Source organism: Temnothorax longispinosus, chromosome 2, assembly GCF_030848805.1.
Source record: "Temnothorax longispinosus isolate EJ_2023e chromosome 2, Tlon_JGU_v1, whole genome shotgun sequence".
Lineage (NCBI taxonomy): Eukaryota > Metazoa > Arthropoda > Insecta > Hymenoptera > Formicidae > Temnothorax > Temnothorax longispinosus.
Window position 1 is genome coordinate 18283356 of NC_092359.1, and position 23916 is coordinate 18307271.

Sequence of the window (23916 nt, forward strand, 5' to 3'; positions counted from 1 at the left end):
ATCTACGGTCGATCGACGAGGAGAAAATCAAGACGCGTGAGGCACACAGGCGACAAATTCTAAGGTATAGTGTATATTTATTATATTATCATTTTTATCATATAGCGTAACATCGTTATTTCTATAATAATAATAATAATAATAATCATAGCACCATGAACACTCCACAGTAAGTTTTTTTTTCTTGTTTTTTTTTTCTCTTTTAATTCGTTATTCGAAAAGAACGCGACGCGCCGACGGGTGAGAACCGCGATCGTGTAATCGTGTAAGGAACTCGAAATATCAGGGAACATCCGAGAGTGACGTCCATGGTACATCCCGAGCGTCCTCGGGACGATCCTTGGATATCTGTCCGAGGTCTTCATCGATATTGCGCTGTTCGGAAACGCGAAAGTCTCGCCATCACTCTCGTTGCGCATCAACGAGACTCTCGACCGGTTGGACGATTTTCTTCCCTTTTATTTTCTCACTGACTAGAGCTGTTCGTGGAATATCCGAGAAAATTTTATAGCGGAGGAAAGGCGCATATCTTTTGATTTTATCAATTCGTGCCGTTCGTCCAGCTCGTGGAATAAGAAGCGATCGAGGGGGGAAAAAGGCGCGAGCAAAACGTCGAGAAGGGCGTTACTTTCCTCCATTGCCCGGGATGCCCAACAATTTTTCTCTTCTAATTAAGAATATTATTATTGATTGTTCTTCGAAGAAATTACCGATGTCACTGTTCTCACACCCGTCGAGCATTGCGATTTTTTGGGGGGTTCGTACAGGTGTTGAGGCTCACATTTTTCACATCTCGCTCTTTCTCGCTTTCTCTCTCTCTCTCTCTCTTTCTCGCTCTTTCTCACTATCTCTCTTTCTCACGCGCTCTCTCTCTCTCTCTCTCTCTCTCTCTCTTTTATACTTCCTTTCTTACGTACTTTGTTCATATATTATATAGATATCTATATATATAATATATATTTTTTTTCTTCCCTCATATTTCCCGCTAATCTGTTTCGGTGAAAGCTCGTTCCTAATCATTTATTTGTTACTTTTTTTTATTATTTTTATACTTTTTATTTAAATTACTCCAATAAATTCATCGTTTATTTAATCTATCCTGCGCGCATCATCATCGATCGACAATAGCTTCTCATTTAATAGTTTATTAATTTATTTTGTTTTTCGTTAAATTGAATTTCATAATTTTAACATCCTACCTAGATAACTGGTCATTATATTACTTGTCAATAAATAATACGTAAATACATAGGTACACATACTTCATCGTCATCATCTCTCTCTCTCTCCCTCCCTTTCTCTCTCTCTTTTACTTTTCTCCTCATCTCTCTGTCTACTTCTCTTTTAAATACTTTCCTCTTGCACGTCAACTCGCTATCATACGTATGAGGGTATTGATAAATATAAAAACTCTATTCATGTATATGATAGAAAGAGAACGATGACGATGATGATAATGACCCTCTCTCGTGAACGTAATCGTAATATTAATAATATTAATAGTAATCGCAGTAATAATAGTAGCACAATAATATATTAATCGCAATGATAACAAGCATAATAGTCATTAAAAAATAATCGGTGTGGTAATAATCGTATTTATATAACAATATCGATCGTTCTCGCCTCTCTTTTTCTCAATGTCAATTACGTCACTCACTCTTTCTCTCTCTTACGTTTTTTTTGCTTATTACAAAATTCTCTCGCTTGCTCGTCCTCTCTTTCGCCATTCGGTGAGATAAAATCTTGGTCGCGCACGACTCCGCCGAAAGCAAAACGAGACACTGTTAAGTCTCTCGCTTCCCTGACAACTGATTTTCGAATAAACGCGCCTCTGCGTTCGGTGAACGCGAATAAAAAAAAACATGATCACGAACGCAAGCGAGAAATGAACAATAAATATAATCGAACGAATGACAGATGAGCACGTGAGCGATACCGTATATGTACCGTGTATGCGTGTGGCAAAAATAAATCTCGCGTAAAATCGGAACGGAAAAAATCGTGTGTAACTTACAGGCGGTAAAAAACTTACGCACTAATCTATAGAAACCGGACCCGAGGGCCACTCTATCGCTTCTCGTTTTGCAGCGACAAGACAAAATCGCTTTTATCACCGTCTCCCCCGTATATATCACCGTACCTCAATATATCGTCATCAACGATCGGTCTAATCGAGCACCATCGTTTTCGTGTAGGCACGAATGTGTCTCGTATAGAGGAGAGCTTTCTCCGACTTTCATTCGGCGAAATCCGCTTGCGGTCATTGAGATATCATGCTTCAACCGGGCAACACAATTATGCGAAAGACGTTCTGATCTTTTAAGCGTTCTCATTTTTCAAACGTCACTCAGGATTTTCTCAATTTCCATGATAAAGTCACAGGATGTCTATTGTAGACACGAAAGGTCTATCATGCTTTGTGATATTAATTTCGTCAAAATATTACTTTCGTCGGTGGATCTCGCGAGAATGGTGAGTAAAGATGTCCTCTATAAGTTACAGTTCGATATCGCGCTTAATCGCACTTGTCTCTCTGTTACCTCTCGTATATCGATTCTCCTTCCGCGGCCTATATGTGTTCTCTCGTAATTCACGGATAACGATGAATTACTTCTACGTACGCGTTTTCGGTACGTCCTTAAATCGCAGCTGCGGTCATTCTCGCGTCGAGTCGAAACCGCGACGCGTTTTGATTTCGATTCGAATTGAATTGATTCAAGGCGATACATCGACTTGACATTATCATCGGCATGCGACAATTGCGATCTAGGGGTACGCATGCAGGGTCGGCACTAGATGGGCTTCTTTAAGGTACAATTATAAGAACGTTAAGAGTCAAGATATTTGGTACGACTCGGTCTCTCTTAGAAAAGATGGGGCACCACCCAGACAGCATAAGTGTCTAAAAGTCGTAAAAAACGTCCGAAAGAACTTGATTTTTCCGGAAGTCCTTTACGTAATACGTACGTCATGTACGTATATTTTGGATCTTTGTGCTGTTTGAGCAGAATTTAACCGTACCACCATTGACCTCACGAAGACTCGCTGATAAACGTGTACCTTTCTGCATCAGGAAGTCACGGCAAACAGCTTTCCACGTTTCTACCGGTAAGATAATAATGAATGGAAGGCCTGTCATCGGTTTGCTAAAAACATTCATGTCCCATTTAGAGTCTCAAAAATAAGCGCGATGTTCGGCACCACTCCCTCTCCGTGTTATCAGATCGTTGTCCGTCGTTGTAGTCGTCACCATCAGTTTTGTCAGTTCGTCACGCATTGGCTTAAAACGCCTAGCTAAGAAAAAGTTAAGTACAAAAAGTTTTCATCGATCTTAATCAACCCTACCCCCCCCTCCCCCGAATGCATTCTCGCTGATTTCAAGATCAAGCCAGCGACGAACCGCAAAATTCATCTGCGAAAACGGATATATTTATTCATAACGATCGGTTTTTTTTTTTTTCAGACGTTACTTTGATACTTCGGAAAACAGCGATCGGCCAAATGTTTCTCACGCCGCTGAGATTGTCTACTAGCGCGACAGATAGAACTTTGTTCGATTTGTCATTACGAGGACGATGTGACTTCTTGCGGCGGAGATTTTAGTCCGTTTCTTTTGACGCGCTCTCCTTTTTTTACGACAATTTTTCCTTCACGCCATCGAGTTTTTTTTTTTGTAATCATCATTCTTCCTTTAAAGAATTGTATTTTTGACAGATTATTTTTCACACCCGACAATTCCCTCCTGTAGAAAATTCCTAGAAATTTTTAGATGTCTTCAGGTATTTCCTCGAATTGCTTCCCTGCAATATCTGATCGTGAGATAAGTTGAAAAATTGCTTGTGCGACGTTATAATGATTCGATCACTGTAAGACACCTTCCACTATCGCTTTCGACGTATCCGACATTCGTTTCCGCCGGAATAGCGATGCAATACGATGGCCAGGTGCGAACAAGACGATTTCATTTCTCTCACGAGGACGACGTCATCGTCCACCACGCGAATCTCGCGAGCATAATATCATCTGTAAAAGATTCTCGGTGCTACGACCGCCTGTTTTCCGGAAGTATCGTTCGGGAAAAGAAAGGCTTCTACGAAGGCAATTTAAACAAACGATCGGACTGTTTATCCGTCGGATGGACGTTTTGAGACATGTCATCATCGCCCTGCACTCTCCTCGCGGCAACGAAACGCTCTTCGGACCTCTTTTGATATATCATCCTCGTCGGACTCCTCGGCTAGCGCGGGCCGCGTCGTCCGCCGACGGACGACGCGGCGACGGAATCTGTCAAAAGCTCGCAATCATCCACTCCTCCGCCCGCGCGTATCTCTATGCCCTACGATATAGAAACACGACACACAGATAAATTCCTACTCTAGTACTTCTCGATGGAATTTAGCTCCGTTTTACCCTATGCACGAATAGACATTTACGACGAGAAAGGGGACCGTTATTAGTCACGTAACAACGAAGGAATAATATTTCGCGGGTGAAACGTAAATCGTTCTCCGTAAATCGTGCAACACGTCCTTACGTGTCCCATTGAAGGACGATCCACCGGCGACACGAACGATGGAATCCGTCCCTCGACACGCGCGCGTCTATCGAACGCGCGTCCCTTTCACAATGTATGCCTTCCCGCGTAAGTTGAACTGCGGTACTTCTCTTCTCTCATTTTTTTTCTTTTTTTTTCTTTAAACTGATACACTAAGTACTACGCGGTGCTCTTGAAGCGGCAGCTGTGTCAGAGATATTGAAAGTCTTAATTTGATCTGCTGATCGAGGAGAGGATGCGGGCGAGGAGGTCTCGCATCGATTGTTCGACGATCCGTGTTCGACGGATTTTAAATTAGAATTTCCTAAGATCAATTTGTAATTTTCAGTTAACTGGCGTAACAAATTGTTACCGGACCGCGGCGCTTATGGACCGTCGTCGTTTCGCGATCGATCGTCGCTCGTGCAACCATCGTCTCTCTTTGTTTTAGCTTCATCTTCGCAAAAACGTTCTCGATTTGAGCAGTGATCGATAAGTATTGTAGGCGGTATCAGCGCGCTACGGGCCGCGAACGGTGCAGAATGTGAAAATATAAACATCCGATGGACGTCGACTGTTATCAGCGCAAACCCTCAATCGAACGTGGAATTCTCCCTATCGATAATCTCGGCTTCTTAGAAGTAAATAATTAATTTATACCTTGTATCTCCGTGCAGGAAAAGAAACCCTCGCGATCTTTTCCCTCCTCTCTTCCCTTCTTCTCGTCGCCCGCACCGTCTCCTCGCGAAGGAATAAGGAGAACGTTTCTAACTTAGATTTAAACAATCCCAATTTTTGAGACCTGAGCGCGATCGAAAGTCGGTCTCGCTTCCTCGGGACTGTCTCTACATTGTTTGACAGAATTACTACGATCCTGCTAGGCCGCGGAGCTACGACCGCGAGGGAATCTCGAAAATTCAAAATGTTGTTCGTCTTCGGGTCTCCTAGAAGGGGGGGGGTCAGGAATCACCTGACGGGACGGTAGGTCGGTCTGAGCTCTCTCTTTTTATCTTCTTATTTTTTTTTCTTTTTTTTCCCTCTACGAAATGGGAAATGGGTTCGGAAGCGCGAAATGATCACGCGCTCCGGACGCCGCTCAGAACTCGACTATTACGGCTGAGCAGGCTGCCAATCCCTAGAACTCGAGCCTGTAGGCGCTGCAACTAGTCTCGTGATCTTGGAGATTGATAGTGCATCGGGACGCGGACGGCGACAGGTCTATGTGATTCGCCGCGAGCGCTTCCTCGTTATCGGCGACCCAGTAGCCCAAAGTGTCGGTGTCGTAGGTCGGAATCATGGTTACCTCTGATAACAAAGGATAAAGTTACATCGGAGTTAGAACACGTTGCACGATTAGCATGGATATTACCCGCATTCAAATATCAATATCGTTACGCTTTAATCGTGATTGAGTTTTAATAAAATATCGAGGAGAAATAATTAGAAAAATAATAATTAATAATATTTTTTGGGATCAAGTTATAAATTATCGGCCGTCAAGAAAAAAATATAATAAATAATTGATAATATTGATTGCAGTTGTAGAATTTGAGTTACATGACGTATTTTTTTTTTATCTTAAGTAGGAATAATGTACAAATACAACAATATTTGCAATAATTTATCATGAAAATATGTAGATCTGTAATTTCTTAGTATAATTTTAATAAACTTACCGAGATCCTTGTCCTCCCAAGTCTTTTTAGCTTCCAGCAGAGCGTCGTAGACTTCTCGACTGGGCTCGGTGCCGCTGAAGACGTAGTATCTCGCTCGCACTCTTTTAAAGAATTCCAGAGAAGTATAGTACGAATTTCCGTGATGGGGCACATATGCCAGATCCATGTAAACCGGCTGAACCTTGTTCTTCGAGTCCTTCACCTTCTTTTCGTTCTTACCAGGGCTTTCCGAGCGCTTCTTGTTCTTGATGTTTTCCGACTGGATCTTCTTCGCTTGCTTCCGCTCTTTTTTCGGTGTACTAGGTGCTCCCTTGTTCGACACTTCGTTGGCCACCGGTGCGGGCGAGGGTAGCCTTAGAGGTTCTCCCCAATTTTTTACAACGTCGAAATTCAGAGTATCAGAGGTTGTCTCGCTTGAGCACGATGGAGATTGAGCAGGATTCTTCAGATTAAACTTTCTGGGCGGTTTAGGGGACGGCAGACCGAGAGGAGGTCCCCATCCCTCTAAAGGATCTTTCTTCGAGTCACCTTTCGAGTCATCCTTAGCGTCATCCCGGAACAGAGACGACGGATGATCTTTCTCGTCGGCCGCTTCATGTCGCACATTACCGTTCGTGTATCTGGGCGCTATCCCGCTGCTGAAGGCCCCTCCGGCCTCCTTCATCTCTTTGCGCTCCATCAGAGCCTTATCGAAGTCGAGGTCGGCCTCGTCGACGTACCGCTTTGCGTCCGGCTTCTCGCCGTAAGCGCCGGCAGGCTCCTTCTCGACCGTAAATCGGCTGTGAACGGGATCGCCGCTCTTCTGTATACCAGTCTCGCCGTGGAAGGTCTTCATCGCGGAAATCTCGGGCGGCACCGCTGGCAGCTCGCCGTAGAAACTACTACTCATCGCAGCTGTTGAGAACTCGACCTGTTTCGATGAATGTCCGACTTGCGAGGTCGAGGAGAAAGGTGAGCCGGGTGGCTCGTCATCGGAAAAGGTATGTCGCTCCTCGCTGCTACCCCACGGGTGTGTCATGGCCTTGCTACGCACGCTGCTGTGCTCGCTCGGTGGACTAGCCGGACCGCGATCCTTTTCGCTAGTTACGTCGTCGGAGCCTGGACTGTCGCTACGCTGCAACTCCGAGGACTTAATGCTACCGATGATGCTGCTGATCGCGCTCTCCGCGGCATCTTTGCTCGGCAGACGTTCGTCTACCTTCACGTCGGTCTTCTCGGCCAGCACAACCGTCTCGCCTTTCTCATTCGTCGTCTCCGTGACCTCCCTGGTGGTCGTCACTATTTCACCTTCGTCGGACACCGTCTTCGTGGTCGTAACGATAGTTCGGATCATCTCGCCTGATCTAAATCCTTCCGGTGTGTCCGTCGACGATCGACCGTCGGATCTTCTGTCGGGCGTTGATCTACCCGATACGTGAGGCTGAATCGCGGCTCCTTCTCTGACCAATGGCGACATAGGAATCTCCGGCGTAGACTTGCCGCTAAAGACGATGTCCTTGGGCAGCGATATGTCTGGCGAGGACTTGCCCGAATAACTCTTGTCGTCAGATATAAGTTCTCGTATTAAAGGAGACACTGGGTGTTCGAATTTGTCCGCGTCTAAGTGTTCCTTCACCGCAGACTCGAGTTTATCGTCATGTTTGGGATCAGGTGTTGATTTACCGGAATCGTAGAAGGCTTTTACATCGGGTGTCGCAGTGCCCGATGTCACAGTCGTAATCGTTTCTTTGATAACCTTCTCCGCAGGTTTGGTGGTTTCCGTCAATTTTTCCAATAATTCGTCGCTGGCCAAAGTGTCCGTGCTCTCCTTGACATCTTTCTTTGTGATAACCTTGCCATCCGGACCAGTGATCGTGGTTACAGTTGTCACGATTCGCTGCACGTCGGCGCTGGTCGTTGCGTCAGATGCATCTTCGTCACTCACAACCTTGTAAGTTGTACCCGAGGTGAGATCTCTGTAAATTTTCGAAGGATCAGTCTGCGCCAATTCGGCATCCGGTAATTCTTCTGTCACGATCGTTCGCGTCGTTCTCGTCGTAATTGTCTTTACATATTCATTGGAATCTTCTTTTGAGTCATCCGTCTCTTCCTCGGGGACGACGATCTCACGTCTGATCACCTTTGTGATAATTTCGGGCTCGTCTTGCTCAATAATTTCCCGTTTGACGACTTTAGTGACCACTTCCGGTTCGTCTTGCTCCACGATTTCCCGCTTGATGATCTTGGTAATCGCTTCGGGCTCATCTTGTTGGATACTTGATCGTTTAACTTCTTTAGCTATTTCTTGTGATTCGATTCCCTTCGTGACATCAGTTGCCGATTCCGCTGTATGATCAGCAGATGTAATTTTTGGCTCCCCGCTCTCGTCGATATCATGTTTCTTCGTCGCCGAAATTCCTGCAGTCTCTTCGTCTTTATCGACGGTTTCCGCGATCTTGCTTTCTCTCAAAATCGTGACACTTTCCGCGGGTTGCACATCCTTCGTGTCTTTCACGTCCGTCCTCGTTATGTGAGTCGTGGTCAGAGTAGGCTCCGGTAACTTTCCGGGCGCTTTGCCGGTTGATTCGATTCCGGACGCGGAAGTCGCGTCATGTGCAAATTCCGGGGTTGATTTTCCAGACAGCGTGGTTATATGCGTCGTTCGCATCTCCGTCATACCGCCGGCGAAGGCCTTGTGGAACTGGCTATCGTAATCCGTCGGATAATCAGGCTTGTCTAACTGTCGCTCACCCGATTCCGGATACATCCCCATTCTGTACTCGACCGAAGACTTCCTGGCATCGCGCGGCAACTCATAATCTGCCGTTTCTTCAAAGTGATACACTGCCTTATCGTAATCCTCGTCCGGTTCTTCCTCTTGATAAATTTCCACATCGATCACAGATTCTCTCGGAAGCTTCCTCTTCAGTATGATCTCCTCAAGGATCTCTAAGATGACGTATCTGGGTAGAGAAGTCTTAACGATTATCTCCTCGAGTATCGCCTCCGTGATCTTCTTTCCTTTCTTTATATATTCCTCGTCCAAGAGCGTCTCGATTTCCATTCGCTTTTCTTCCGATATCAGGATTTCCTCGTCTATGTGCGGTTCCGATCGAGCCGGACTATCCTGGGTCGATTTGTCGGAAGGGATGGGCTCCGGACTCAAGCTGGGGCTAGCAGAAAGCCCCGCTTTCGAGTCCCTGCCAAATCGATCGCTCCCTACAGGAGATATCTTACTATCCGGACTTTCGCTTCTCACAGTGTCACCTGGCTTTTCTTTTTTTTCAAAAATATCCAGACTCTTTTCTCCGGGTCTCTCTAAGTCGCCTTCGATTACGGTGTTCCTGGGTGTCTTCGTCTTCACAATGATCTCTTCAATAATTGTAATGAGAATGTATCGTGGCACGGATTTAAAAATAATCAATTCTTCCAAGGCTTCCGGCGTGATTTTCTTTTTCTTCGCAATAAACTCTTCAATAATGTACTCTTCTACCTCCGCTCTTTCCTGCGGTGCTAGCCATTCCGCTTCCGGTTCTCTTCCGTATTGAGATTCGGAGGCTTCGTCGTCTACGAAGTCAAAGACTGCGCTCCTGGGTACGTTTTCCCGGCTAATGATGTCTTCTATTATCTCCATCACTGTAAACTGGGGCACCGAATACATCATAACCAATCTCTCGATCACTGTCAAGCTGATCTTTCGTTTTCTCACAATGAATTCATCTAAAATGTACTTCTCAATCTCAGCCTTTTTCTCGGCTGTCACTTTAACGACGTCTTCCTCTTCGTCGTCCAATTTCTCTATCTTGCTCGGCTGCCCGACGTCCGATTCTTTAAAATCGGCAAATCGTTTCTCGCGAATCTTCTGCATTTTTTTCTCGATTGAGTCGGGGGAAGTTATAGGACTCTTGCTTTCTTTCTTACATTCGTCCTTCCCGTCAAGTGGTTTACCCATATCGAAATGCGAGACAAAAGCGTCCTTTTCTGCTTGAGGAAGCAGCTGTTCATCGACAAAACTGGCTGTTCTAGATCTGCCGGCCGGTGTTTTCTCGCCAACATCGAAGACACTGTGCGAACGCGATCTATCCTTCGGAGTTTTGTCCACTGGCGAACTAGCTCGCGACGATTTAGCAGATTCGTCTTTCGGCACCTTTCCGGCTTCCAAACTCGGCGAAATTAATCGTTCTCCCTTCGCTTCCGGTGTTTGCGAAATCTTGATGTCAGTATCATCGAGCCTCTCGCTGGCAACACTCGACGATCTAGATTTTTCCTTTTGATCGTGCTTGTCGTCGGCTGAACTCGGTGACTTTGAGACATCGGACGGCGATTTCGGCTCCGTCTTGTCACTAATGATGCTTAACGATCTTGCCTTCTCGACAAAATCCAACTCGCCGATTATGCCGGATATTTTTAATCCGTCGATATCTATTTTCTCCATTGATTGCTTATCGTCCATCGACTTATCAAAAACAATGCTTGGGGACACCGGTCTGTCGTGTATTTCGTAATGTTCTTCGACGCTAGCCTTGTCATCGGACTTATCGCTAGCAACACTGGGAGATTTGCTTCGATCAACAGGTGGTTCTAATTTATCAGAGACGGTAGGCGATGTCGATTTTCCCAATAATTCCGCTTTCTCACTCGCGACGCTTGACGATCTGGATTTATCGGCTGGTGGTTCCATTAAGTCTTTCAGATCTGGTTTTTCCTCCGTAACACTGGTCGCTCTCGAGCCATCGGCAGATTTCTTCTCGTCAGACTTTTCACTTGCCACGCTCGGAGACTTGCTCCTGTCGTGCGGCTCTTCTGTTTTGTGAGGAATTACGGGAGATATCGGTTTTTCGATCGGTTCTTTTTGGTCACTCATCGCGCTTATCACACTAGGCGATCTGGACTTGTCAGCCAATGGTTCCAATACGTCTTTCAAGTCCGCCGCATCTCCAGCGATACTCGACGGTTTAGAGCTAACGGCTGACTTCGCTCCTTCGCTGGCCATGCTCGGCGATTTGCTTCTATCGAGTTCTTCCTTTTTATCCGGGATTGTAGGCGATTTCACTTTTTCCATTGGTTCCTTGTGATCAGATGTAATACTCGCGATACTAGGTGACTTAGATTTATCCATCGACGATCGTTCTGTAATGTCTGTTAGATCACTGCTCGGCGATTTCGATTGTTCTTCGAGTTCCTTCAGATCACTCGTAGCACTCATCGCGGTGGGTGATTTTAATTTTTCATCAGGTCGCTCCGTGACGTCCTTCAAGTCCGGCTTCTCTCCAGTTACGCTTGGCGACTTTGAGCGATCTGCAGGTTCCGCGACATCTTTCAAATCTATTTTTTCTCCTGCGATGCTCGGAGACTTGGAGCGGTCAACTGGTTCCTTTTGCTCGCTCGTGACACTTATAACGCTCGGCGATCTTGACTTATCAACCGATTGTTCGGTAACAGTCTTCAAGTCTGGTTTTTCATCAGCGACACTCGGTGACTTCAAATGAGCTGGTTCTTTAGGTTCGTCAATACCGCTCGTCACACTCGATGATCGCGATTTGTCTGATGGAGGTTGCATTATATCTTTCAGATCCGATTTATCTTCGTCAAGCTTCGGAGATTTCAACACGTCCTTTGGTACTTCGGCTTTGTCGTCGGGTGATTTTGCTACTGCGGAGTGTTCCAGTTTGTCATCCTTAACGCTTGCGACACTAGGCGATCGGGTTCTCTCGACTGGCAAATCCATATCTTTGAGATCTATTTTTTCTACAGAAACGCTTGGTGATCTAGAATGGTCACTTACTTTCTTGCTATCTGATTTATCACTAGCTATACTGGGAGATCTATCTTTATCATGTGATTCTTCAGTCTTATCAATAGCTTTAGGCGAATCTGGCCTATCAAAAATAGGGGACTTTGGTTTCTCTAAATAACGCTCTGTCACATCTTGAAGATCCGGCTTCTCCGCGGCTATGCTCGGCGACTTCGAACGTTCGGCCTCCTTCCTCTCGTCGGATTTATCGCTGATCGCGCTTGGAGATCTAGCTTCGTCAATTGGTCCCTTTTCATGTTCACTCTCGAAAATAGGCAACTTCTCACTTATCGTTTCTTTCTCAATGACACTAGGCGATTTCGGCTTATCAATTTCTTTCTCGTCTTTATCACTTAGAACACTAGCAGACTTATCGAGAGATTTAATATCCTGCTCGGATTTCTCACTAGCAATACTCGCAGATCTAGATTTATCCACCGGTTCCTTCTCTTCTGGCTTCTGTAGTTGTTTAACGTCTGTGGCAATTTTGGATTCAGGTAATTTTTTAATTGCTTCTTCGACAGCAACGTCTTCTTCGGTAATGGGTGCCTTCGCAAAGTACATTTCAGATTTATCTGTGGGTGACTTTGAGAAAATCGTCTCGGCTGGTGAAATATCCTCTGAGTGGAATGATTCGGGTGTCTTCGGAACACCAATTGTTCCTTCTTTCTTGGGTTCTGGAAGCACCTTCTCGATTGGAAGTTTTGGTTTTTCGGCTGTTTCTATCGGAGATTTTTGCGTTGTCATATCAAGAGGCGATCCTGGTTTTTGTACATCTTCACGTTTCACTTCAAGCGGGGAAGGAGATCGTGATTTCTCGATTTTTTCAACAGGAGAACCAGGTTTCTCGATCTTATCTTTAGCCGGAGATTTCAATTCCTTTGTCTCTCCTACATCCTTAACAGGAGATTTCGGTTCTTCTCGTTCCTCCTTAGGCGACTTCGGTATATCTTTTTCGGCAATTTTATCCTTCAAGTCTTCTTTCTCCACGGGAGATTTCGGCTTTGCAATATCTTCTAATTTTTCTGGCACCTTTGGCTTACGCGATTCCAATTTTTCCAAACTGTCTTCAAGATCCTGCGAATCACGAGGACCAACGGGTGATTTTTCCAAACTATCTTCCGGACTAATCCTATCCTTACCTTCTGGCGCAGATTTTTCGGAAATGCTATCCTTCTCGGGAGTACTCACGCCCGAATGCGAATCCTTATCTAAAAGTAAAGAATCTTTATCCGGTGTGGATTTAGCGGATACATCCTTAAGAGAATCATCCGGAGTGACGGCCTTCGTGAAGATTATGCTGCCGGTTGGACAGATCTCAGTTTCTTCTCTGCCATCCTCGCTACATGATGTAACCAGCATCCTTTTGACAGTGCCATCGTCAATTTTTGAAGGTACGTGTGCTGGTAATGTTGGTTGTGCGAAGCCTTCAGCAACTTTTTCAGGATGCACAGTATCTTTCAATATTTCGCCTTTAATTGGACTTGTTGGTTTTGATTTATCATCCTTTGCTTCAAGTTGCGGTTCCTCGACTTTTTCTTTGGCCACGGGCTCAATCTCTTTCATGCCAAGCTTCTCGTCAATTGCCTTCGGGCTTGGTGTAGTTGATTTAGAAATAGCTTCTGGCATGTCAATTGATGGTCGTTTATCGGAGAAGTCTTTGGATGTTTTCCTACCTGATTCTTCGATCAAAGGCTTTTCTGCTTTGTCAGAGACTGTTGGTATCGATTTTGCAGTAGTCTCTTTCAGAAGAATGTCATCTGTCTTTTCTTTAGCCTCGTCTAAATATTTTTCTGTGGTATCGACGATTTCCGATATCTCGGGCGTTTCCCGTTTTTCAGGTTCTCGTTTATCAGCTGGTTTAATATCTTTCGCGATCTGAGGTTCTTCTATTCCCACCTTCCCTTTGGTTTCTTGCACGAATTTCTCGTCCGCCTCGATAACTTCGCTCGTGGTATCTTCTGCGGCTTCTTCAGTGTCCTCTTTCTCTTTCATCTCGTCCGCTTTCTCGGGAGACGTGACTGGTACATCGCGTACTTTATATTCCTGTTCGACTGCTTCGAAATCGTCAATCACGTCTTTCTCGTGCTCCTTCGTAACTATAGACGAAAGTTCTGGGATCGTTTTCTTCTTCGCGTCAGCTGCATCGGAAATCTTTCTAGGTATACTGACAAATCCATCCACTTCCTCCTCCTCCTCCTCCTCGACATCCTCCTCTTCAGACATGGCCGATAATTCCTCTTCAGTACTTTCTTGTTCGAGCTCTTCTTTTTTGTCTTCTTTCAACTCAATTGGAGTTTTTTTCTCAGCCAGTATTTGCGATTCTGGGATTACTTCCTCCTTGATACGCGATAATTCTTCCTCGGTTACGTTAAGTACTGCATGTCTCGGCATCTTTCTCTTAATGATAATTTCTTCGATAATCGCGATAATGATTCTCTTAGGCACCTTCTTTTTACCACAGATTTCTTCAAGTTTTGTAACGTTAATGTTATCCCCTTTGGTAATGTATTCGTTAACAATATATTCTTCGACTTCCGCTCTTTTTTGCGAAGTTATCGGTTCTTCCATTTTCGGGATTTCCACGCTAGGCGCCTCAACGACTGATTTTTCTTTCCCCTCCTCGGGTGTCTTTTTGGATATTGCTGATAATTCTTTCTCCGTAACGTCGAGTAACATGTTCCTGGGAATCTTTCTTTTAATAACAATTTCTTCGATAATTTCGATAAGAATTTGCTTGGGCACGGTCTTCTGAGCAGAAATTTCGTCGATTGTCGATGCGGTAATCTTTTTCCCCTTAATAATGTACTCATTGACGATGAATTCCTCAACCACTGTTCGTTTCTGAGGCATAATCGGTTCTCTTTCTGTAGATGGAGCAACCTCAGCGACAGATTCTCGTTTCGCAGTTATGTCTATTTTCGGTGTTATCTGCTCCTCTGCCGATTGTTCTGGCGATTCTTCCGGCGATTCCTCTTTAATTATTTCCGATAATACTTCTTCAGGAATATCCAGTATCATATGCCTGGCACTCTTTCTCTTAACAATGATCTCTTCAATAATTTCGATAACAATCTTCTTAGGCACAACTTTCTTAATCGAGATTTCCTCGACGACTTCTATAGTAATTCGCTTTCCTTTGACGATGTATTCGTTAACGATGTATTCCTCGATCTCCATTCTCTTTTCAGGTGTGATAGATTCCTTTGGCTTCAGAATCTCGAGATCGTCCACCACGCTTTCCTTGGGAAGTCCCTTCTTCACGATGATCTCTTCAATAATATAAATCACGCGTTCCCTCGGGATGCGTTTCACCACGGTGATGTATTCGATCACTTCGATGGTAATCTTCTTCTTTTTCGTAATAATTAATTCCTCAATTACTTCTTCAACGGGCGCGTCCCTGCTGAGAACTTGTTTAATATCCTCCGGCAACTTGGGAGGTTCCCGAAAGCCGATCTCCAGTCCTTCAGCGTATATCTTGTCCCCGACGAATTTCGGCGAAGTCGGCGTAGAACCGGGAGTCACCATTACTATCTCCGCCTTTCCCGGCGAAACCTTTTGCTCGAAGCCGATCACGGGCTCCTCTATTTCCTCGAGCTTCTCCTCGAAAGATGGCCGTTTCGCAACTTTCTTCACGCATATGCCCTCGATACCAGCCTGCATCACGTCCACTCGAGACGTATCGTCGTCCGTTGGTTTTTTATGTTGATCGCAAATATGCTGATCGTCTTTTAACATTTCCGTACAAATCTTTTGCGCGTCCCGCTTATCCCTCGTTACATCCTTCGCAGGCGACGTTACTGTATCGTCTTTTTCCTTCACCACTTTTATGCAGGGTTCTTCCTTTACCTCGATAGCGCCAGGTTTCTCATGTGGCGCCAGAAGTTTTCCAGGCTTCTCGATAAGTTCTTCGTAAGCCGGAAATACTTCTGTAACACCGACTTTCTTCGGTATCGCAATATCCTCATGAGCGAGTTTAAGTTCCTTTTCTCCAAATTTAGCGATCTTTTCCGGAGATATTTTTTCACTTGGTACAGAAGGTTTTCTTTCCATCGAAATTGGAGAGATTTCTTCCTTCGATGGTTTTCTATCTGCCGAAATTGGTGAGATCTCTTCTTTCTTAGGGGCTTGATCGAATATCGCTTCGCCGGGAAGAAAATCATCTTCTCTGAGAACCTCGGCGACTTTCTTTACGATTTCTATGACATCCTTGGGTTTATCTTCGAGCTCGATGCCGGCAACGCCAGCAAGAACTTCTCCGACATCCCTGACGGCTTCTTTCATATCTCTGTATGGCCCTTCTATCTCCTCTTCGTATTCATTTTCGAATTCTTCATCTTTTGGTATGTCAAACTTGACCTTTTCCGGTTCTTTTACATCGGCCAAGTGACTCACGATGTGTGGCTTTATCTCTTCCAACTTTTCGGCCACCCCTTCCAAGGTATCCTTTACCGCATCCTTCAAGGCAGATGGCACTTCATGTACTTCGGCTATCTCTTCCTTAATTTTATCCTCCAAAGATTCCAATGAATCTCTTAAACTATCTTTTACAGTTTTGAATTTTTTCGAAGCTTCCTCTAATAGTGCCTTTACCTCTTCTACATCTTCTCCGATGTCCTCTTCTTTCAAAAGTTCAATTTCCTTCGCAATTTCCTTGTCTTTAATTGGTTTCGCCGGTGAAACGGCACGTGGTGATACGTCCTTCGCAAGGACTAATTCCTCAATTTTGTCTTCTACTTTTTTAATCTCATCCAATTTATCAGTCGGGAGTTTCTCTTCAATATCTGGCACACTTTGCCTCTGTGTGTCTAGTATCTCCCCCTGGATAAACGCCGCGGTTTCCTTGATAGCGGCCACTTTCACGTCAGCAATCGTGGGTTTCGCCTCTTCGAACGTGTCATGTTTGTCAACGGGCTTACCGATTTTAGGGAACATCTTTTCCATATCGACTTCTTCTTTACCGATTTTAGGGAACATCTTCTCCATATCGACTTCCTCTAAAAGCGTCTTCTCTGGCACTTTCGGTTCTTTCGGAGAACTCGATTTCGAAGATTTTTCGTCAGAATCCTTCTCGGAATCTTTCTTCTTCTTAGTCAATTTATCAATACCTTTTTCAAATTTATCCGCTACCTTCCCGAAGAAGCTGAAGACACCCTTTTGCTCCTTTGCGGTCGGCGTAGGTGGTTCTTTACCCTCCTGAGCAGTCGGCGATGGCTTTTCCTCTTTCCCCTTCTCGAAATCTTCCATTCTGTAAAGTTTAGGATCGACCTCTTCGTGAACCGGAAGATCGGCAACTTCGTCGGGTGTTTTAACGATGTCTCTTTGCAAATTGTGCATTGCCTGACGAACATCAAATACCTTGACTTCCGGCTTGGCAGGCGCAGGAACAGTTTCCGGAACGACTTCTTTCTTCAGCTTATCAGGAGCGTCCTTCTCTTTTACCTCTTCAATAACATGTTTCTCGTCAATATCCTCTTTTATTTCATCTAACGGTATTCGCTCGTCTTCAGGCAAAGTCGGAGCGGTTGTAGTTGCCCCTGATTCTATCGTCGAGATTCGCTCCTGAGACTCTTCCATCTTTTCGAGAATATTATTCTCCTTCTGATCAACGTCCGGCTTCATGTCCGTATCGGTCGTTTTTTTCTCCGATGAATCCAATTTGTCCGGACTTAGACTGGATGGCTCCTTCGTGATTTCCTCGCTGTCTTTCTTACCGGAGTCGTCCTTCTCTTCGGCTTTTTGTACGATTTCAGCTGCGGAAGCTATTATCTCCTTCACTTCTTCCTGTAACTGTTCCTTATGCTCCGAGGATAATCCAGCGATTTCTTTCTCCTTTTTATCCACGATCTTTTCTACCTTCTTTTCGGGGCTGTCGTCCTTTCCCTTCTCCTCAGGTTCCTCCTTCTCGCCCTTTTCCTTCATCGCCTCTACGTCTTTCAGCGTCTTTGCCTTTTCCGACTGAGTTTCGTCGAGAACGTGCTTTTGTTCGCCCTCGCCGCTCTGAGCAGAATCTTCGGTGTAAACCTCTTCTTTCTCCACGATGAGATACTCGTCCTCCTCAGTTAATTCTTGACTCTCCTTTCTAGAACCTTCCTTCTTAGGTACGTCCTCAATCTCGGCGGTGACATCCTCCTCCGTGATATCCTCCTCTTTTTTATCCGTGGCCTCAGCCGTGATTTCGTCATCTCCCTCGAAACGATCGTCCTTTCGGGTCTCCCCGATCCTTTCCGCTTTTTGTAAAACAGCTTCAATTTCTTCCACCACCTCTCGCTCTTCCTTGAGATCTGCCAGCACTTTACTTTCTATAGAATCTAGTGATATATCTTCAGATTGTTCGACTAAGCTCTTATCGATCGGTTTTGCGGCATCTAGTTCTATGCCAGACGGGGTGGAGACCGTGGACGAATCGGTGGTGCCTTTGTCGCCCTTCACTTTGCGAATAACGCCGTCTTTTTCGGACTTTACAGAAGCGGTTGGAGTACTGCGGGTAGATTTTGCCGGGCTGCCCGGCATACGGGCTTTGTTAGGACTGACCGGTTTCGCGCGACGGCTGATCGGCTTCCTGTCTATCGGCTTAGGTTTCGCGGATACCTTGACGGCGGGCGCCGCGGTATCCTTCACGGCGGACTTCTCGACCTCAGACTTCTTTTGTTCCACGACTTTCCTATTGTTGGCCTCCTTGGCGCTCTTAGCTGGAAGACTTGGAGCGACCTTGGCCGCCAGTTTTGCCTTCGGCACAGCCTTCGATATCTCGGTCTTTGTCGCAGCGCCGTTCAGAGTCTTCTTCGGGGTAGTCGGAGAGGACTTCACGGCGTCTCTTTTCTCCGCGCCGGACGAGAGGGCTTTGGCTTTCCTCTCGCTCATCTTTGATTTCAGGGTTACGTCGCTCTTCTTTAATTCGACCTTCACCGCGGCCTTGCTTTCTCTCGGTTCTTTCTTCTTTGGTTCGGGTTTAGGTTTCGGTTCTTTAGGTTCTTTAGATTCCTTAGCCTTCTCGGACTCCGGTTTGATTAAATCAGTCTTTTTCACGTCATCCTCTCGTTTTTCAAGCTTTTCCACTTTAGCTGGTTCTTTTTTCGGTATATTCTTCACCTCTTTCAATTCCTTTTCGATCTTCTTACTCTCCTTTGCCTCGGTCTCGAGCTTCTTGTTCTCCACGACTTTCTTTGTTTTTATTTCGATCTTAGGTTTGGTCGGTATAATCGGCGTCGATTGAGGGGTACTCTTGGGTGCAGTCGTGTCGTCCGCGGTTTTGATGGATTTGGGTTCCGATGGCTCTCTTTTCTCTTTCCTCTTGGACTCCTTCTCGATAAGACTGAATTTCGGCTTGGCCGGCTTATCTCTGAGCGTCGCCAGAGACACTGACGGCGACAGGGTCTTCGCCGAACATACCGGATGCTTCAAGAAGTCAAGCTGTTTCAGTCGTTCGAAACCTTCGAAGATCTTGTGTTGCGGCGTGCTGCCGGGAAAGAGAATCCGCGTAATATTGTCCTCGGGATTGGCTGGCTGCCAAACCAAAAGCGCGCATATCGACACGAGATTCTGGATCGGAAATGTGAGATTATTCGAATCCTTCTTGTGAGAGCCTGCGAACAGCTTTGAGTCCGACGAGTGCCACTTGGCCAGGAACTCGCGCACCTCGCGACTGTCCTTGCTCGGACTGAGCACGTACATGTCCAGCGTGCCGTGGCCCACCTTGTGATATAGATTGATCGGCTCAGGATCTCTGTAGCAAGGATGGGCACGGAGATTTATGTGACGAAGATTCACCACCATCTCTTGGCCAATGTCAGTGAGGTTGAGCACGAGCGGATCGATGTCCTTATCGCCATCAGGTGAATTTGATTGTCTTCTTTCCTGCATTGTATATATTTTTATTGATGAGAAAATAGCGAGAATATAGCAAAATGTTAGCGATTATTAGGGAGAATTTGAATTATTATTGTAAATATATTGAGAAACTTTAAAAAAAAAAAGATAAGTACTATAACAGTGACTACTTACGACTAAGTTACAGAAGAAATGGCCGATCTGAGGGTAGACGTGCATCTCCTTCTTCTTGCGAAGAACGCTGAACATGCCGCCGATGTTACTATTATTTATCCTAGTGACTAGAACAGCATCCAATCGATCCAGATGTCTAGTAAAATCCCAGAAGCATGCTTTCCTGGCAAAGCCGCCGTCGACGAGCATGTTGAAGCCGTTTATACCGAAAAGCGCGGCGTCACCTTGCCCACCGGGGAAGACGTATAAGGTCGGATGGCTAAATCTAATATTTCCAACGACGTCGGACGATTCCATGAGCTGGTCCAGTGTTTGCGGCACGAGGTACTGCCCGATGTAATTCGTAAAACTCGTGATGGTCGGTACGCCGGCTGTGAGAACGTCGTCGGGGTTCACTCTGACTCTGCAAGATCTGCAGAGATGAAGGTCATGAAGTATTCGAGAAAAAAAATAGCTTCCGCTGTGCGACGCAAGTCAAAATTGTTTGTATAGAAAAAATGTACGAGAGAGGGAGAGAGATATGCACCTGCAACAAACTTCCTTCGATAATCGACTTGTCGTCCAATCGCCGACACCCGCGCAATGTATATCTACGGTAACGCTATTCTCATAGGCACGAAGGACTCTTTGCACCTCATGTTCACTGAACGCATCCAGAAAGTCTGCGAGACTGAAGGTTCCATCCTGAACAAGAGGAATTGATTTCTACCTCAAGATACTTCGCATTTCGCGCGACTATTAATTAACGTCACGTTTCACAGCTATTAATCGATCGAATATATTCCGTCGAGGTGTAAGTACCTGCAGTATCCAGGAACCATTGCCACCGAATGTGTATCCAGCGTGTATGATGTGCCGATGTTTCGTGAAGCTCGCAAGGAGATTGCGAATACATTGTAACAATGTATTCGTTTGCGGGTGAATGAGAACTTCCGTTACGAGATTCTCGGTGGCATATTGGATCAACCTTTCGCCTGAAAATTTCATTTCGTCACTCACTAATAAATTGCATGACATAAATGATTAATTATACGTAATATAACGTAAAACAAATTAAATCGAAGCATGTTTGTGACAATAATTACCGTTTCTGGCTTCCTCGCCTTCAGGGGCTTGCGCTACTAAGGCCAATAATTCCTTCTCGAGATCTACGTGACAACTGTCTTTATCCCATGATAGAAAACCTGCAACAATCCAAGAGAAAAACGTTGATTGCTGAGTACAGCTGAACTTTCGAACAGGATCTGCTTCATACATGTTAAGCAGATACCGATATCGGAAAACTTATGGAATGGAATTCTGCATATAAATCACTACTTTTCTTCAAGATCGGGTATAACTTTGGGTATTCCGACAACATGAACTTGGCCAAGCTTTTCCGAGCCTGGCCCTGATATTTTGAATGGAAAGTAGGTTGTTCTTGTTTTTATCATCGCTATATATGCACGTTAAGTTAGAGAAGTTCAGCTCTCCGAAATCGCTCCAAGCGGATATCTATAATATATCTCGAAAATAAACAACGGGGAAAGTACGTAATCTAAAGACTACGCGATTGTCGTTCAGCTCTAAAATTCTTCTAAAGAAGACTTTTTAAACGTTGCTCAAGAAAGATATTTTAAATATTGCTTAAAGCTTTTTTAAATATTGCCCGAGTGTATATGACGTTTATAGGTCAATAGTATGATGAGGTAGTAGGTCATAACTGCGTATAAATGTGCAAGACTGCAGCGGTTTGGCTTCATAGAACAAGGGGTAGTTCAGCCACCGAGAGTGATGTAAGGTTAAGGTTAAGCTATTAGAGACTGTCAAAACCAGTTATAGGTTGATTGATGAGAAAAATAATTTATGGTATCGCATTATAAGCACAACACAATTTTCTTTAATGTTTGTCAACAAACATAAAGTGTATCTGACGCTGATTGAAATAGATAAGAGAAATAATATATGTTCATGTATCATGTTCGTGCTGATTTACAATTATAATTAGATGATTTCATGTTACGTTTAAAATTAAATGAAAGCCATTTGTATTAAAATTAATTAATTATTTCAGGCAGCTCAAAGAGAAAAATTTATATTATGAGATAAAATTATTAACACAATAACGGGTAAAGGTTGCACAATTGTTTATTTATAATTTACCAACATAATTAAAATGCTAATAAATGCTTTGCTTAGAATTTTAAATTACTATACGAATATGAAAGATCAATTACGAATTACATTACGCACAGTTAATGTAAGAGAAGAAAAGAGAAAGTGCATCTCAAAACTTAATTGAATAATTAGGATGAATGAATCAGCAGTCGCAGTTTGTCATGAGGGGTTGCTTGGGGCGGTCGTTTTATGACGTCACCAACACCGCACCCCGTCACGTGGTTCCTTACCAGCTGGCAATCGATCGTCGCACATCCTGTACCCACCCTCCATTGCCAACTTTAACGCAGAGATACTCTACTTTTAACATTGTGCAAAAAATTTCCGACGCCCTCTCTCGACATTCCTTTCAGATCAATTTTAAAATAATAAAGGAATTCAACGGCAAAAAGAAATTTAAAAAGTTAGAAATAAAAGAAGTTATTCTTAATATAATTATTATATCAGTATGCTTTATAAAAAATATATATTGAATACGTTAAACATGTTTATTAAATTACAAGATATTAGTGTAAAAGCGTCTACATCTCTAGGATTAATTTTCTGCAATTTCTGTAAATTGATTTTATCGCTCAATATTTCACGATTCAATCCAAGTGCGAGGCTTTTCTTAGACCTCCTTCCGCAGGCGGAAGTGTTGAAAAAATTCCACTCGGCATCTCGTATGGAATTAAAGGATTGATGATGCAGCACAATGGAACGTAACTTCGTTGCCAAGGGAGTTCGGACTTTCTCTCTCTCGCGTAATTCTATACCGGCGTGTACTGTACACAGACAAGTCTGGTTCGAGACGTTGCCTGGCAACGACGTAGTATCAATCAATGCCGAGGATAGAGAGGAGCCGGAGGAAATTAACGAAAAAGAAGGAAAAAGAAGAAGAAACGAGCAGAAGGCGTTAGAGCCGGTGCGAATTCCGCGCGGCTTCCTCGCTGCCTCCAATTTTATCCCGCAATAAGTAAATACGTGTTGCATACTTTCCAGTAAACGTGGGCGCTATTATTAGCCGCTCGACTAACGAAATGTATATCGCATTTTCGCGAAATTACGCTCGAAATATGCGCGAAATATGCGCGAAATATGAATTATGTCAACATGGACAGATCGCCAAAACGGGAACTCATTAATTGATTGATCAGTTACATTCCATTAAGCTTTCTGTGTGTTTCTGCTGTTACCGCTTTTAAGCAGTCAAATCTTCAATTGATTAAGTAGTAGTAGATTAATGTTAAAAGAAAAAAAATGGTTTACGCAATAAATGGAGAAGATTGGCACGTCCATTATATTGAGTCTTATCTGACAGCGAAAAGTTACGTTGTCAGAGTGGAACCTATCGAGCATGCTCGACATGTCAAACTGATCGGAAGCCCCAAAGCTGATACGAGAGAAGCCGTTTCTTAATGCTCACAGCTGGGTGGCGTTACTTAATTCTCTCTGACCCCCACAGGTTTTGACTGCAATGTCAGTACCAGAAACATCATGACAAAGCCCAAAAATTTACATAGGGCGAGTCTTCTCATTCAGAAACGTTCAGTCGTATTTGACTCTACTTTATCATGTAAAATGCATCGAACAAGGCTCGAGAACAATTTTTTTTTTAATACAGATTTCAATTCTACGAGCATGCAAAAATAATCTTCGTATTTATTATATAGGATAAATGAATCCATCAAAATTGCAATTTTAATTCATGATTGATAATTCGTAAGGCGCAATTTTATGAACTGTTATTGATCAATTGATATCCAAACGAGTGAAAGTTGCAAATA

At 44.3% G+C, this 23916-nt stretch overlaps 1 protein-coding gene across 1 annotated transcript in view; it reads right to left on the reverse strand.

Moving 5' to 3' along the window:
* Positions 1–57: 57 nt before the first annotated feature.
* The window catches only part of LOC139807994 (uncharacterized), a 47069-nt gene continuing 23210 nt past the window's right edge, over positions 58–23916 (reverse strand). The window contains exons 3-8 of the mRNA XM_071769556.1: positions 21079–21177; positions 20795–20967; positions 20520–20677; positions 19994–20405; positions 6214–19846; positions 58–5842 (exon numbers count right to left, since the gene is read on the reverse strand). Coding sequence (XP_071625657.1) covers positions 5673–5842; positions 6214–19846; positions 19994–20405; positions 20520–20677; positions 20795–20967; positions 21079–21177 — 14645 coding nt within the window. The 3' untranslated portion in view covers positions 58–5672. The remainder of the gene's footprint in view (positions 5843–6213; positions 19847–19993; positions 20406–20519; positions 20678–20794; positions 20968–21078; positions 21178–23916) is intronic.